We start from the raw sequence: 16,865 nt of genomic DNA, 5'->3' as shown, positions 1-16,865 counted from the left end.
CTGGGGCTCCTTCCCTCTTGGGGCGCCCGGGAGGCTCGGCCAGGGAGCATCTAACTCTTGGTTTCAGCTCAGGTCATCGTCTCACGGTTTGTGGGTTTGAGCCCCGCATCGGGCTCTGCACTGTGGGGAACCTGCCTGGGATTCTCTCTCTCCCCCTCTCTGCCCCTCCCTCACTCACGCACCCTCGCTCAAAATAACGAACAAGCAAGCATAAAGACGTAAAGAGGACCCAGAAATCACTGAAAGCACCCCGACTTCGATCCCGCGTGCTGCCACCAGGGAGACAGGAAACCGCGAGGGCCCCGCCGTCAGGCGCTCAGACCAGAGACAGAAGCGCAGGCTGGCAGGCAGGGCGGCCCCGTCAGTCGAAGCACAGCCTCCGTGTCCTCCCTCTGGTCTCCCCGCATGGAGGACTGAACGGAGATCCGACCCGACTCAGCCCGGATTGAATCAGAATCCCAAACGAAATCTCTCAGGCGCCCGGGTCCAGTCTGGGTCTGACACGTAACGTTGGTCCCGATCGGCCAGGTCCAGCACAGTGGCCGCTGAGCATGCGAAATGCGGCCGGTGCCACACGACTGAAAATTTTGGACACGGTGGATTAAATAACATATATTAAAGCTACCTCATCTGTATCCGAAAACGTACAAGCATCTGTTACGGCTCGTACCGTATTCGCGTTGACAGCACTGGTCCAGAGGTAACAGTAAATTCAGTCCGTTTTGAGAGCCAAGGTTGGCAGAAACCCAGGGGGTGGGCAGTGGCCTCAAGGACCGAAACGCAGGCCAAAGACAGTGGGTTCCTGGGTGTGGGGCAGCCACCACTGCTCCTCCCGAGGACACTATGACTTGAGAAGGCCTCTCAGTTCTTTACCTACAGAGGTGCCGACACTCTTCAGGGACCACAACAACAGGCCTGGCTCAGCGGTCTCACAGATGCCCTTCCTGGACGGGGCAGCAGGACTCCCAAGTGACGTGGTGTCACAGAACACCCCAGCGAGTCTGTCACCAGGAGCTCGCCGCTGAGCTCCAGCCCCGCTGGTAACAAACGAGCCAGTCGGTGCCAAAGCCCATCACCACCACATCTGCCAAGCACCCACCGGCCAGAGGGGTGGGGAGCAGGACTGGGAGAGAGTGGGTATCTGCCCCACACCACCCCCAATCTAAATGCTCTGATCCCAGATTCTGGAGAGCCACACGGGCATTCCAATCATGCCGCAAGGGGCAGAGCCCAGGCTCGGCTCAGCACACAGAAGGTGCCTGCGTGAGACATGTGACCGCCATCTGTCTGAAGACTCACGGGAGCCACACCGAGTCTCCCAGAACACCGGTCTCCGTGACTCCTACACGTCCCTCAAAGCCCAGCGCAAACGCTACCCTCCGGAGCTCACACCAGCACGCACCCGAGGTGAGCTTCCCACGGAGGCGGGCGCACTCCTTTCGCGTCCCTCGTTAGTCTGCCCTAGCTGCTCCCGCGGGCCTCTGTCCCCAGACCTCCACCAGCCCCAAACCCAGAAGCCCCCACGCCTGACGGAGCAGGGCCCCACCTGTCCCTTCCCCTGGACCCCGGGACACTCCCCACCAAGCCTGTCTCTGTCCCCAGGGCTCAGAACTGTCCTGCATTAATCGGTCCAAGTGAATTCATTTCAACACGTGCTCACTCAGGGCCCACGCTCCTGGCAGGGGGCGTGCTACTGGGGGAGGGGCAGGTCTCAGGCCCTGTCCCCCAGCCACATTCCCCTACCCCCCGGATCCCAGCCCTTCGCTCCCTGGTAAAGGGTCCCTGCCCATCAAAGCACACCCTCACCTGCTTGGACTCCGCGACGTTCCTGGAGACCTATCTCGACTTATCCATCCAAAAAAGGAAAAGGGAACGATGCCACGCACACACAAATGTTTGGTCATTCCCTTGACAAATATTTACCGAGCGCCAACGTGGGCCAGGTGTCGCCGTTCGCACACAACTGGGGGAGACGTGGTCTCCCGAGACACTCCCAGTGAGCTGTCTCCTTTACAGCAGCGACAACCAGCTAGGGTCAGATTCACAATTACAATCAAACTACGAAATACCTGGTTGAAGAAATCCTCATGCATCACAGAAACTTCCCAAAAATCCGGTCAAAATTCTAAAGGAGCTCTTCAAAGCACAGCACAGAAATTCTGAAATTCATCTGCAGTTTAACCTGCAAGATTCTGAACAAAAAACACAAGGCCTGGGGCTGTGCCCTACGAGGCTGGGAAGCGCGTGACAAAGGCCCGCGCGGCCAGCAAATCGAACACAGAGCAGATACCAAATGTCGCACTTCAAGGAAAATCAGCAGGGAAAAGACCTTAGTTATTGAGCGATGGCATCAGGACAAACAACCGGTTAAAAGTTTGGAAGAGAAGAAAATGGATTCAAATTTGATTCACGATTTGAATGTACAACAAAAGTCATTTAAGTCACCAGGAAATGCCTAAAGGATTAAAATCAAGTTTGTTTCTTTCTGCCTCTGGCGACAGGAACCTCCTAGATGCAAGGGCTGACTTGGCTCCGCAGAGCGTCGGCAAGAATTCGGGGGAAGGTTCCCGCCGAGCCGTGAGCCGCGCCCGTGAAGTGTCTGGGAGGCCCCGAGGGCCCTGCGCACCAGGGAAGAGCCCCGGACTGCGAGCCACAGGGACAGACGGACGCCCGGGCTGAGCGCGTCATGGGGCTGATTCCTGTCCAGGCAACAAAGGAGCCGTGGCTACTGCAACATGCCCGTAATCGTGGACCGCAGAGACCTTTCTAGTCCCGAGAAGGCAGGCAGAGGAAACGTCTACGCGTCCCCTCCCCCACTCATGCTCTCTCTCAAAAATAAACATTTAAAAAAACATTGTACTTTAGACTTTCATTTTTTTTAATATGAAATTTGTCAAATTGGTTTCCATACAACACCCAGTGCTCATCCCAACTGGTGTCCTCCTCAATGCCCATCACCCACCCCCCCCCCTCCCTCCCACCCCCCATCGACCCTCAGATTGTTCTCAGTTTTCAAGAGTCTCCTATGGTTTGGCTCCCTCCCTCCCTTTTTTCCCCTTCCCCTCCCCCCTGGTCTTCTGTTAAGTTTCTCAGGATCCACATAAGAGTGAAAACATATGGTATCTGTCTTTCTAGACTTTTATTTCAAAGAATAGTAACAATCCGCATCTGCTGTGCAAAATGTGGGAAAGGAGGAAAAAGAGGGAAACGAACTTGACCTTGCGGGGTGCGTCCTCTCACGCGCTCTTCGCGCGTAAACACACGCCGCAAGAACACGTTGGGCCTCCACGTGACGTGCACGTGGGCGACGGGGGGGGGGGGGGGAGGGAGGGGGGAGGGGGGTGCGCTGTCACGTGAGCACGGGCCACGTGCCAGACATCAACCTGAACGCTGGGCACATGCGGCCAGGGCGGTATCACCCGCTGAGCCCGGGCTCGCACACGGTGCCTGGAGCCTCGAGCCTCACTGTCCGCTCCCACCCCCCACCCCCGTGCCGCGTGCTGTTAGGCAACGTGTGCAACCGGCCGGCGGATGGGACGGGAAGGGAGGAACCGACCTGCTGAGCCGGCTCTGAGGGTCACAGGAGGTCGCGCACGTCCGGCTCAGAACGGGGCCCCACAAGCAGCTCCCTGGGCAGCCACGACCCGCGTCCCCTCTGCCACCCAAGACCTCGCTGGCTGGCCCCGCCAGAGCTCCAGCCCGCGTCTGTCCCTTGTCTGTCCCTCGAAGAGGAGGAGGACGACCGCGCCCATCTCCGCATCTCCCCGCGGCTCCTCCCAAATACTGACACGGTGAACGTAAAATCCGGAGCGGTTCGCGCCAAAGGTAGCTTCCGCGCCAGGGGCGACACAGAGCGGGGTCCCAGGGAGCACGGCCGTCGGTCCGCAGGGTCTACTGGACGCTCTCAGCCACGACTCTGAGCTGAGCACGCGACTTGCGGACCCACTGCGGGGAACGACGGGAGCGCCGTGCGCGACGCACGAGGCGCGGAAGACAGAAGCCACTCTCCAGCCTGAGGGTGTCGCCAGCTCTCCAAGGTCAAGGTCTGTCCAGCTCCCGGCTCGCGCTCCCTGGCATTCTCCTGGCTCATCCGCCTCGGCCCCCCGTGGCAGCAGCGTGCCCCAAAGCCTCTTCTCACGCCCACCCGGTGAGGTCACACGCACCCCAAGCTTCAAGACTCTGCTGGCTTCCGCGGGCCCGTGCAGTGCGCACGCTAACCGGCCCACGCCTCACCCCACTCCGCGGAACGGCAGCCCTCCCCACACCACAGGCAAGCAGAGCCCAAGTCGGCTTCCACAGCCCGCGCTCCGCCTGCCCCACCAACCACCTGCGAACTCCGATGCACGCCTCAAGCCCCGGTCCAGACGTCCCACCTGCCGTCCTTGGCAGGACCCGTCTTGCCCTATGTGACGACACAGCATGTCGGTCGCGCGCTCAGAGTGCAGGCCCTGGGCTCCTCCCCAGAAGGTCGGGGCCCACCCACGTCTGCAGGGCGGGAAGAATTGGCGTGATCACCAGTCTCCGAAGAGCCACAGAAAGGAGGGTGCCCAGAGGGACGGACTCGGTCTGCACCTCTCCGGCCACGTTGCTTAAAAGGACACGATGTCTTTTTGTCACGAGGGAATCTTGTTTCTTAAGTCTGGAAAAGACCTAGATCCCCAAGGCGCATCTAAGGTAATTCTTCCATAAGGAATAAAAAGCACAAGAATATTGTAAGTGGTCTCATGATATAAGACTCAGAGGAAAAACCGACAACCCAAATCTGATAAATAACTTTAGGTTCCAAATTTTCTTCTGAATGTTTCGAAATCACGAGCCTGGCCAGGATCTCAGGAGATCTGGCCCCGTACCAATGAAACAGATGTAGTTGTTCCCTGGGAGGGTGCTGAAGCCTGTGTCCACGCCAGTGGCAGACACGGAGAAGGGCGTCCGTGCAGGCCCTCCGGCCCCCGGAAAGCGGACGCGTCTGCTCCGACCTTCGTCCTCTGGCGGGTGCCACGAGCACATACCTCCTACCTTTTCAAACTTGCTAACTCGAAATGAGCATTTTCACGTTAGCTATGAAAAGAATTACATGAGTTGTGGTCTCCATCCTGTTCAAAGGCTGGGCAAGAACCCAGACCCCACCTCCCACCCACTCGGGGACACAGACACCAGAAGGGTTCCCCCTTCACCACTCGAGCACCCTCTTTCAAAGAGCAAATCCCCTGAGACAAACCCACCTGTCAGCTGACATCTTTCCAGCTTCAGCGATGTCACAGAGATGAGCAACGGAGGGCAAGGGTCAGGGAAGGAGGGCCCAGACAAGGAACCCGGCAAAGCAAATGCACGCTCACAGACGAGGCGGCACCACAGATAAGGGATCGTGGGGGGCCGGGCCAGGTGATGGACTTCGCCAAGAAAAGGGCAAGGCCACTCTCTGGGTCTGCTCTCCCCGCAGGAAGTACGGAAGCCCGCCAAGGCGCTTTCTGTTTCAGAGAGAAAGGGGCACGTGGCCTCCCAGTGGCCACAGGGTTGCATTCCTGTGGCTCCCTATCAGCTCTGCTATTGCACAATCAGGGAGAGCCAGGGTTTTATGGACTCAGGAGAAATGCAGACTGCAGCCACAGCCAGCAGCCCGTAGACAGCCCCGCACCACCCTGCCTATGATGTTTCCACACACCACACAGCACTGCGCTGTTCGGGCTTCAGTTTTTAACTTAAAAGTAGGACACGGGAGGGGCACGTGAGTGGTTCAGTCGGTTAAGTGTCGGACTCTTTTTTATAAAAAATTTTTTTTAATGGTTATTTATTTTTGAGAGAGAAAGACCAGAGCATGAGCAGGGGAGGGGCAGAGACAGAGGAAGACAGAATCGGAAGCAGGCTCCAGGTTCCGAGCTGTCAGCACAGAGCCTGATGTGGGGCTCGAACTCACAGACTGCGAGATCGTGACCTAAGCTGAAGTCAAACGCTTAACCGACTGAGCCACCCAGGCGCCGCAAGAGTCAGACTCTTGATCTCACGGTTCTTGGGATCAAGCCCCGCATCTGGTTCTGTCCTGACAGCACAGAGCCTGCTTGGGATTCTCTCTCTCCCCCTCCCCACGCTCTCTCTCAAAATAAATAAACTTTAAAAAAAAAAATAGGACACAGGAATGAATGACTTAATATGAAGTTTTAGGAACTGGGGCTTGGGAAGGGGAGGCTCCAGGCCCCACACACCAGAGACCCGGGGCGGTCAGGGGAACGTGGCACCAGAGATCCTACCCTTTAAGCGAGTTTGCGAGCCATCTGGGAGGCATGATGATTTCTAACAGTCTTCTGGGCAGAGCTGGTGTCTCAGGAAAGTGTTGGGTGGCTCCCCTAGGTCACTCTGTTACTCACCCTTTGCTGGGTGAGAATCTGGGGGCTCTACAAGTCCTTATGAGCTCCTCAGTGGAGTCGATCACTAAACCGCACCCCCCAGAAATACCCCCAGGACGCTGGGCAGCACTACCGGCCCAGGAGACACAAACCTCAGGGCCTGGGGGAATTGGGGCGGGGTGCCAGGCCCCAAACCACTGCTCATAGAAACTCAGAATGCAAAGCAGATGTGCAGGCAGAAACCACAGGGCGTCAACCTGAGGGTAAGGGGCTCACGCCTCACTGGTCTCCGTCCACACAACTGCTTCCAGTCGCACAGAAAACCATCAGCAGCCCGGCCCCTCTGGACTTCACAGCCGGGGGAAGGCTCAGTCATGATCCGGAGGACGGCAGTGGTTCCCGAAGAGAGGCCCCCAGAGCTGCAGCGGGAGGGCCGGGGTGACGGATAAACATGTGGATTCCCGAGGTGCACTCCGGCCTACCAACCGAGTCAGGATCCCTGGGGCAGGACCGACAGTGTGCAGGAACAGGATCCCAGGAGGCTCCTTTCCTACATGCAGTTTGAGAACCACGGTTCCGAAAAAGATGGTTCCTTTAAACAGCAGACTTGAAAGAAAGACCACTGGGACAGGGTCTGCGGGGGCGCCGGGCACGGCTCCCGGGCAGCAGAGGTCTGTCCCCCTCTGGCACACGCCTCGTCCCTGCCGGGAGACACCACCGCCTCACTCGCTGCTAAGGCAGCCCCATGCTTATCGTCCACACCGTCCATTTCCAAATCTCCCGTGGCTAATCCTCTTAAGCCTAGGCTGCAGCACGGACTGGGTACAGGGCGGTTCAGGTGTCTGTGCACCACCCGCTACACGTGAGCCTAACTTCCTACCAATGGATTAAAGTCGAAATACGAAGCAAGTGCCACAAACTGCTAGGTTTAGATAATGACACATCCCTCGTGTGTCTGGGGAAGACTCTAGCGCCCAAGCGGCTGCCGCCCCCCTACGGGACCCCAATCCCTCACTCGGCCCCCGGGGTCAGGGCACGCTGCCCTCTGAGGGCCCGAGCAATCCTGACTCGGGGATAAATGACCCTTAGAGCAAAAGCACGTCATGACTTCCTCCGACCCACAGAGCCACTGAGGACAATGCCCCAATCACACCTCAGAACAGGACAGGACAAGCTCCCCGAGGCCAGAGACAGCGCCTGACTCTCACCAGGCGCCCATCATGGCCTCGCTCGACAAGATCCGTTAGGCGAAAGGCTGGACTGACCGCGTCACTCCTGGAAAGTCGGGCCACCTTGTCTGCAAGCACAGTCTTTCCTCGACATCACAGAGCTGAAGGGACAGGGAAATCGGGCCCCCTGCCTACAAATAATTCCTACAATGCAAGGTGAACACCTCTGATGGCACGGCCTTGCCCACCCCCATGCACCACCAGGCCTGCCGTCCGACACTCAGACCCGTTCTGAGGGGCGGACCGAGCACACACGGAGCACTGCTCCCTTCTGGGGGGCCTGGGAAGGGCCGGAAGTCTGAAGGACTCGGCTCTGGACCCCTCCCCACCAGATTCCGGTTCTCCCACAAAATCAGCCTGGGAAAGGTAAGCAAATGACTGGGAACATGTCCCGCTGGCCCAAGAGGAGCTCCGTCTGTGAGCAGCTACGCAATCGTACCAAAACCCAACCACTGCCCGGCCGACCTCCTGCGGGGAGCCCTCGACGACCGTCACAAGGTCTCCCCAATGCTGCAGCAGTCACAGGATTATCACACAGACCACAGACGTCTGGCTCCGGGCCACATGCAAATCGGTCCTGCACATACAGGACCCCTCCTGTTCGCTTACTCTGGGAAGATGCCACCCCCGTCCCCCAGAATCAAGACACCGGCAGGCATCCCACCTTCACGCCCAGTGCTGAATCCTGCGGCCAAACACGGCTTCTCTGCAAAGGTTTTCCAAAGGCATCAGGTGCTAGACTATTTTTCAAGTCCCGATACTATAGTTTCTTAAATGCATGGAAAAACTATCGCCACATCTGCAGGAAAAGCATAACCTTACAGTACAGCAGATGCTCTTGAGATACTCGCCGATGACCACACAGACACTGCGACAGGAGCATCCGGTCACACCGAGCATCTGCGACACGCCTCACTCCCCTGAATGCTGGGGAGGCAGTGCTCCCAGACAGTCTCTGCCCACGGCCACGTACCCTGGTAGGACACAGCATCGGCACTCCAATACCCGAACTCCAATACCCACCTCCAGGGGCGACAGCACCGAACCTCTGTCTGCTCAGGGTCTCCGGAGCGGCCTGGTGAGCTACGGCTTATCTGGGAAATTGTGGGATCCGCAGGCTCCCCAGGGATGGTCCTGGCCTCTTCCCACCCAGGGGGCCTCGCACGTCACCGACCGCTGCAGGCCGGGTATTTAGGGGCTTAAGGGGCGCGAGTTAGAAGCGTCGCCATCCATACCGCGCTCACTCTGCGACGGCTGAGGACTGGACCTCGGGGATGTAGGCAGATGCCCACCCGGGTGTCACCCAGACCCTACCGCATAAACCTCTAAGAGAAATGATGGTTCCTAATTAAGCCCCCCTTCGAGAGTCATTTCTACAATAACAGGGTTCTTTGCTTTCCTTGGAGGGATTTCACTCTGATCAGACAGGAAGACTGAGACCCAGCGGCTGATGGGTAAAGGCGCCCGAACAAGGACACCTGTCCGCCCCTCCGAAGCCTCCGTGAGCACTTGGTGTCCACACCTCAACCCCGGACGCGTTCGGCCCTCCTCTTCTCGGGGAAACGGCCACGTCCAAAGGGGAAGGAAACTGGTAACGTGCATACGAGCAGATAAAGTGGAACAGGAGAGAATTTGGTGAAGGTGGACTTGGGAATGTTCTAGCAAAGGCAGTCCACGGGGTGGGGCAGCTTCCCAGACCCCGCTGCCCCCAAAATGCGGTGCTTAAGAAGCACTGGGCAACCGTATCTCCAGCCTCACAATTCAAACCTTCCTGCCAGCGTGGGACATAAACGCTTCAACCCTTACTACGCAGACTAGATAATCGTCCAACGTACCTAGATGAAAATATCAGACACGACCCAACCACCAGTGTGGAAGAGGAAAAAACAAGGTTGAACCCCTGCTGAAAACTGCCGGTTCCTGTGGCCTCGGCCCCAAAGGCCTCCCCTGCCAAAAGCTGTGCCCCCCATCTCCCTGGCTGACACCTGGCCCTCGTTGGCATTCCCCCGTCATTACCTTCCCCCTCCACCCCTGCAAGTCTTTCCCAGCGCCCCCCAAACACACACTGGGACCCCTGTCCCCTCCACAGTGTGCAGCACTGGTTGGTGTTATCCGTATCTCCCCACCATCCAGAAAGCCCCACGGGGACAGGACTTGTTTTGTTCAGCTGAGCCCCCAGGGCCTAAGCAGAGGGAACGAGTGAGTGGACGAGAAGTGCCCCAGGCCCTCCTGAAACAGGAGGTTCAAGCGACCCCAGCCCAGGGCCACCCCCAGCCCACCGCCTATTTTCATACACCTATGAGCCGGGAATGGTTTTTACACTTTTAAATGGTTGGGGGAAAAAGACAGAAAGAACATATTTTGCGACATGTGAAAATCACATGAAATTCAAATCCCAGTGCACAGATAAAAATTATAGAAATGCTGCCACGCTCGCTTTTTGGTTGTTTCTGTCCCATGAGAGTGAAGCAGTCAGAGAAACAGCATGGTTACGAGACCTACAATATTTACTCCGTGGCCTTGTCATTAAAACCGCCCCCTCCAACTACACCAGCTCCTCAGAGCCCAGCCACGGACATGAAACACGACAGACCGAAAATCGGGACCAGCCGGGACCGGGGCGAGGCTCTCTGGAGAGCGGACGCCTGCCGTATTCGTGGGTGCTGCACGCCACGACAGTCAGCCCGCCTGAGGGGTCTGGCTCACCCTTCCAGAGGGCCGAGGCCTGCCCCCAAACCAGAAGGTGATCCCCTTCTATGCTTTCACGCCTCAGACGTCTGCCTGGGCACCTACTCTGCGGGCGGCGTCCGCGAGGGGAGGATACAAACATCAGGAAATGGGGTGCAGGCCACGCCGTGGGCGGTGGGTCAGAGGAAGCCACGGTGACATCACACGATGACACAGCACCTGCTTCTCAGGAGCCTGTTAACTGGGAGACCGAGACGAACCCATGAGAAGTCAGGTCTTGATAAAACAGCTAAATGACCCTTTAAGACCGCCGAGCGGACCTCTAGGGCCCGACAGCCGAGCAGAACCATTCAGCCCAGAAGGCCGGTTCGGCGCCTCCATTCTGTGTGGGACACACCAGGCTCCCCCGAGCTAACACATGCCCGTCATTAAGCCGAGAGCGGTTTCAACACCAGAGAAATGTGCATCCTTCCCACAAAAGCGGGTTAAGAATAAGGACGCGTGCCTGTGTAGTTGCGTGTGATTCAGAAACCGACACCACGTCCGTTTGAGCGCCAAACAGCTCCAAGAAAGGGGCCCAGGGAGGGGATGCATGTGCTGGCAGTCTGGTGATGCCCGGAGCGCCCCAGGCTGCAGAGACCTGGCGGAGGAGAGGGGCTCCTGCTCTGTTCTACCCGCAGTCAGTCCTCCCTGCGCGCCAGCTCGCTGCACAACTGTCCCCTGCACCGGGGAGAGGCCTCCAGCACACCAGACTCGCCGGCCCCAGAAGCATCGGCCTCTGCCTGACCACTGTACCAACTCCCAAGTGCAGAATGTTCCCGGTGCCTTTTTACTACATGAAAAAGGCAGAAATCAAATGCAGTAAAGGGAAAACCACTACACCTTATCTAATCCCAAACCACTGGTATTCAAAGTCAAAGAAGGTACACCTGTCAGAACAGATAACACAATTAGAGATTCTGCATTTTGAACACTCAACTATTCCCGGAGTCTCTACTTTCAAAGAGGGTCTGAGTCTAGCCTCCAATCTCAGGCAAATCACAGCCCCTCTCTGGCCTCCATTCCCTGTAAAATCTGTAAAATAAGGCGCTGGATCAGATCCCTGAATTCAGGAATAGAGAAGTTTAGCAAGAAATTCCAGTATCAGCTTTCATTAAGACTCAAGCAGTAAAACATTCTGAAAAAGCCAGCGAAACCACAGCTTTGCCAGAGAGGGCTGACAGATGCTTTAGAACAAGAAACACATGATAACACAGTAAGCAAACTGCTGATTTTTCTTTTCCTCAACTCATCTGTCAAAAGAAACGGTATCTGTAAAATGATACCCAACCAGCCGAAGCCAAAGCCTCCTCACTAACCTGAGGCTCCCCTCGGCAAGTCAGAGGCTCCCCCATGGCCGAGGACCCTGACACGAAGCATCAGCACTTACAGGAGTCAGTTCTCGGACCTGAAAAGTGGGAGGAACATAAATTACTAATTTCCACTTTTACCACCACAGAAGTTTTACGCCCGCAGCTCAAAAGTTATCACTATACAATAAAATTCCTCCTCCAAGCGAGCCCCTGCTCTGGAACCCGGCCTTGCCTGGGTCTCCGTTCCCACTGCTTTTGTAAGGCAGACCCTCAGCTTTACAGATTCGTCACAGTCGGTGATCCACACGAAATCCACATCAAAACTCGTTTCCTTCTTTAAAATACTCTGAATGCACACAAAGGCGGACAGAATACCGTAAGAAGCACGGTGCACCCACCACCCGTCCTAGACATAAACACGGCAAGGGGTAAACTCCGTCCTGAGCCCGGGGCTCATCACCCCACGCGGCTCCCCACTCACCACACAGACATCTGCGTGACCTCTTCAACCAGTCCGTAAACGGTACCGTCTGTGTGCAACCATCCTGTAACCTTTTCTTGCTCAGTTTCACGAGCCAAGCGTGTCGACAGCTGTTTCTTTACGTTCACTGCTGCATAATACTCTGTTTCATGACCATACCACGTATTTGGCCACGGACACTGCTGGTTTCACGTGGCGGCCGCGTGGTGCCCGCTCTGCGCCGGCCATTTCCCACGACATTTCCCGAACGCTCACAACTCGAGGAAGGGGAGACTCTCGCTGGACTGAAAAGGACACTGGGACAGACGGGTGGCGTAAGCCGCCCAGCACAAGCGCACGGCAGTCCCGGGCGAGTTCCAGACCACTCACCTCTCCCACCACAGTCTTCAGGCTCAACCTCAAAGCCCCACTCAGGTCCACACCAACATTTATTCGCATTTTTCTAAATGACAAACCTCATAGAGGACTCGGAAGTCCGCTAAGACAATCTGAAAGAGGATGCTCTATTTCGTTCTTCAACAAACAATCCCACAGTAAACGCATCTGACGCAGGGCCGTCCACACGCAGTGAGGACAAGCCTTTCTCTGGCACAAGTCCGGGTGCTCCTGGAGTCATTCCCAAGTTTATACAAACGGTTTCTAAGTCAGCCTGAGCTGAACTGCAGCCCTGCCTGGCTTCCTCTGGAGGAACAGGCCGTCTGCACCCACTTGGAGCGGTGTGGAAGGGCCTGGAAGAACCCAGGACGCAGAGTCTGCTTGAACCGCAACAGCTGAGCTGAGGCGGCTCTGAGAATGGCTCCAGCTCCAGCTCCAGCTGCTGCCGGCTCGGCTCGGAGGTCCGGCAACAGCTGTGCGCTCACCAGGCCCAGGGACTCCGCAAGGTCCCCGCCGCTCTGCACTTGGCCGGGCGGCGCAGCCCTGCTGCTCCGCGACACGGAAGACGGTGGAGGGTGGGGGCTCGGGGACGGGGGCCGAGGCCAGGAAGGAGATGCGGGCTTCAGCAGGAGGGCCCCCGGGACCTGAGGGCGGGGAGGCCCGTGTGTCTCCCACCCCGTCTCGGCTACAAGATTAAGGAAGCCTTGCTCGGGGGGACCCGGTTAAAGCAAACCCTTCCCACCTCTCCCCAGAAAACAGGCTCCGCCACTCTCGGGCTGTGCGACCCCGACAGAGCGCCCCTGCCCGCCAGGAGGGGCTGCAGTGAGTGACCTCTAAGGGCCCCGCCGCCCCCGACTGTGTGCCTCGCGAGGGCAACCGGCGGATCCCACTCAACCCCACGCCCCACGAGGGAGACGCACCGTTACCCCCACGTTACAAGAGAGGCAGCGGAGGCACAGAGGGGTCGTAACCCAGGCCAGTCAAGGAGCCCTCAGTCGCGAACTCCCGGGAGGGCGCGGGGAGCCCAAGAGAGCGGCGGGGGCGAAGGACGGGTCCGGGCACTGCGCAGCCCGCAGCCCCAAGCCCGGGTCCGCTGGGCCCCGGGGCGGGCGGGGAAGGGAGGGACGTGGGCGCCAGGGGCGGGGAGGGCCGGGGACGCCCGGGACGGGGGCGGTAGGGGAGGGGACTCCAGGGACGGGCGGGCGTAGGGGAGGGACGGGGGCGCCCGCGCCGGGGTCGCCAGGGAGGGACGGGGGCGCCGGGGGCGGGGGCCGGGAAGCGACCGGGGTGCCGGAGGGGCGGGGGCGCACTCCCACCTTGAGCACCGTGACGGCGCCCGCGCTGTGCACCTGGAAGTGCGCGGGCGGCTCGGCGCCGGGTTCGGCCGCGTCGTCGGGGCCCTGGTAGCTGAAGCAGGCGTCCGCGATGTCTAGGTGGCCGAGGGGCAGCGCGTCCTGCGGGCTCTTGAAGTAATAGAGGTAGCAGCGGCGCGCGTCGAACACGAACCAGCGGCTGCGGTAGCCGCGCAGCGGGCCCTTGCCCGACAGCTTCTGCAGGTAGCCGCACAGCCGCGCCGGCCCCGCCGCCGCGCCCTCCCGCTCCTCCTCCTCGGCCCGCGCCCCGGGCCCCGGCATCGCCGCCCAGCCGCCGCCGCCGCCGCCGCCCCGGCTTCGCGCGCCCCCGTCAGCGCGCCCCCGCGCCGCCCCCGCGCGCCCCGCCCCGCCGCTGCGCACGGCCCGCGGGCGCGCAAGGCCGCCTGGGACTTGTAGTTCGCCGCCCCCGCCGCCCCCGCCGACTCCGTTCCCGCCCCAGCGAGCGTGGCGGTCCCCGACCCGGCCCCGTGGGGAGCTCGCGTCTTGCGCGGGGGCACGAGGGCCGCGGCACCTGCCCCGGGCCGCCTGTGCGCGCCATTCGCCCGGGGCCCGCAGCACCTGCGGGAGGGGCCGGGGTGCGGGGAGGCGGCCGACGGCGGGAGTTGGGGCGGGGGGGGGGGGTGGGGGTGGGGGTGGGGGGCCGGCCTGGGGAACGGTCGCGGAGGGCGGGGCGGCCCGGCAGAGGCCACGACCGTGCAGACCGGCCGCCGCCAGAAGAGAGGAAGCGTGAGAAACGACGAGACCCTGCCGGTGGCGACAACGTGGACCCAAGGCCCTCGTGTACAAACTGAAAAACACACAGAGACACAACGTCGGAGCAGAGAAGAATCTGGCGCTCGCCGGAGGGGGGCGGGGATGGGGGTGTCCAGGCTTCCAGGTGCAGCTCAGGGAACAGTCGGTGCTGATGTAGTAGCGACTCCGGCGGGTCACTGTCGTGCACCTGAGACCAGTGGAGCACGTGTGCCAAGTGCACTTCCGCTGAAAGAGGAAGGTAATAGCCGAGTTTCTGAAAGGGCCAACTCAAAGCAAATACCGCGCCGTCTTCCTTCCGCGTTTTTTTACATAGGTCCGTTAACAGACTCAGCGGACTGCTGAGCCTTCTGAGATAGGCAGGGCACCACCAGTTTCCGGGAAGAGAGAGCTCAGCCAGCCAGACATGCCCCCTACCTTCACTGTTCCGGGACATAGCTTTGGTGGGCACCCCCCACCCCCACCCCAAGGATCTGCCCGGCGTGGCCCCCACCTTCATGCCCTGGGTTCTTTCTCTTTGAGCACAAAACACAGGTGTTGAGGGTGATCTCTGGAGCCAGACTGATGGGATCCGTCTTCTAGCTCTGCTACTAACCAGAGGTGTGACCTTGGGCAAGTTACCTAACCTCTCTGAGTCTCAGCTTCTTCACCCAGGGAATGGGGATAATACAGTTCGTACTACTGTCCTTGTGAGGGTTACAGGAGAAATGCACAGCAAAGTGCTCAGCACGTGCCTAGCACATAGTAGGCCCTCCATAGGTCCCAGCTGTCATTACTATCGTTGTATAGTGAACACGACTGTCCTAAGCAGCGTCTGAGAGGGCAGTCCCGCAGCAGACCAGCCAGCATGGGGGAGGTGAGAGAGCAGGAGTAGGATGGGCCACACTGTGGAGTCGGGGAACCAAGTTCCATCTGGACCTTGCCCTATGGGTGAGAGGGGCAGTGACTGATGGGCTTGCAGGGTGAGGCGGCAGTGTGGGACGCGACCAGGAAATCCTATGGGAAAGGGACCGGCTGGGAGTGCTGGATCCTACTAGATCCGCGTGGCTGCAGGAGGCACAGGGAAGAGCAGGGGACAGCCACTGTCCTCAGCCCTGTGGGCCAATTCTGCAAATGTGGGGTGGCCGTGGCCTGTGGCAGAGACAGAGTTCTGCGAAGCATGAGGAAGGCCCCCTCCCGGGAACAGGGCTGAGCCCCCAGCCGGACAGACGGGACCCGACCCGGTCGGCCTCTGTGACCCGCTGAGCGTGACCGTCCCGCACCAGAGCCTCCACTCCCTCCCACGTCACCCGTGGGGGAGCAGTGGTGCCCTGTTCCTTGTGCGGGACCACACCCCACACCGCAGCGAACATGTTCCAATGCCCCACGTCCTATAATAAACTTTGCTCTAAAAACCTTTGAAGGAATTTTTATAATTGTGATCTTGATGTTGTCTGACCGTGAGGAATCCATTTTAGTTTATGTTTGACCAACAATTTCTTGGCGATCGTGGTGTCTGTGTGGGCACCCTGGCGAGTGAGAGAAATCCAGCCTACACATGGTTTTCCAAGGGGGTGACATTTTTTAAAGTTTTTTAAGTCATCTCTACACCCAACCCGGGGCTCAAACTCACGACCCCAAGATCAACAATGACTCGCTCCACCGGCCGAGCTGGCCAGGCGCCCCAGGAGTGACATTTTTATGATTACTGTGATGCTGACATAATGTCACGCTTTGTAGACATCTAATGAAGTGTTTATTAATTTGGATTTTGCTCCTCTTGGGTTTTGGAGCTCGGGTATATTTGTCCTCGGCTACAGACAGTTCGTGGGCCCCTTGAAAGCCACAGAGCCGGGCACTGGGCCTGCAGAGTCTAGGGAGCGAAGTGCCCTGTCCAGGCCCAGAATGTGGCCCTGTGCGGGGAGTGGGGAGTGCTCAGCCTCACCCTGAATCCCCTTGAGGGGCCAAGTGGCCACAACATCTCAGCAGAGTCCCTGGGGAAGTGGCCGGAGCCTCCAGGACCAACCCCAACACGCTCTCGACGTCCCCCCCCTCCAGACCTTTCCCAGGCCACTGGCCCTGCACACTGTCTCATGGCCGCTCTACCGTGCTGGTTTTCCACTAACAAACCCCGTGTTGTGTCAGGCCTCGTTCCTGAGGGCCTCAAGCTGAAGGGCTGCAGGATGGAGCCCCTCCCGCGTCCTGCGGCACCTCCCCCACCCTCCACGTGCACAGTTTTTACAGTTTATGTAAAATGCTGAACCAGACCCTCCCCCCTCCGAAGGCCTTCCTACATG

At 59.0% G+C, this 16,865-nt stretch overlaps 1 protein-coding gene across 1 annotated transcript in view; it reads right to left on the bottom strand.

Moving 5' to 3' along the window:
• Window positions 1-14,142, bottom strand: part of TBC1D2B (TBC1 domain family member 2B) — a 66,262-nt gene extending 52,120 nt beyond the window's left edge. Inside the window, 1 exon segment of the mRNA XM_053888593.1 lies at window positions 13,783-14,142. Coding sequence (XP_053744568.1) covers window positions 13,783-14,100 — 318 coding nt within the window. The 5' untranslated portion in view covers window positions 14,101-14,142.
• Between the last annotated feature and the right edge of the window lie 2,723 nt (window positions 14,143-16,865).

Source organism: Panthera pardus, unplaced genomic scaffold, assembly GCF_024362965.1.
Source record: "Panthera pardus isolate Hobbes unplaced genomic scaffold, ASM2436296v1 HiC_scaffold_23, whole genome shotgun sequence".
Lineage (NCBI taxonomy): Eukaryota > Metazoa > Chordata > Mammalia > Carnivora > Felidae > Panthera > Panthera pardus.
This window is presented reverse-complemented; position numbering and strand designations above follow the sequence as displayed.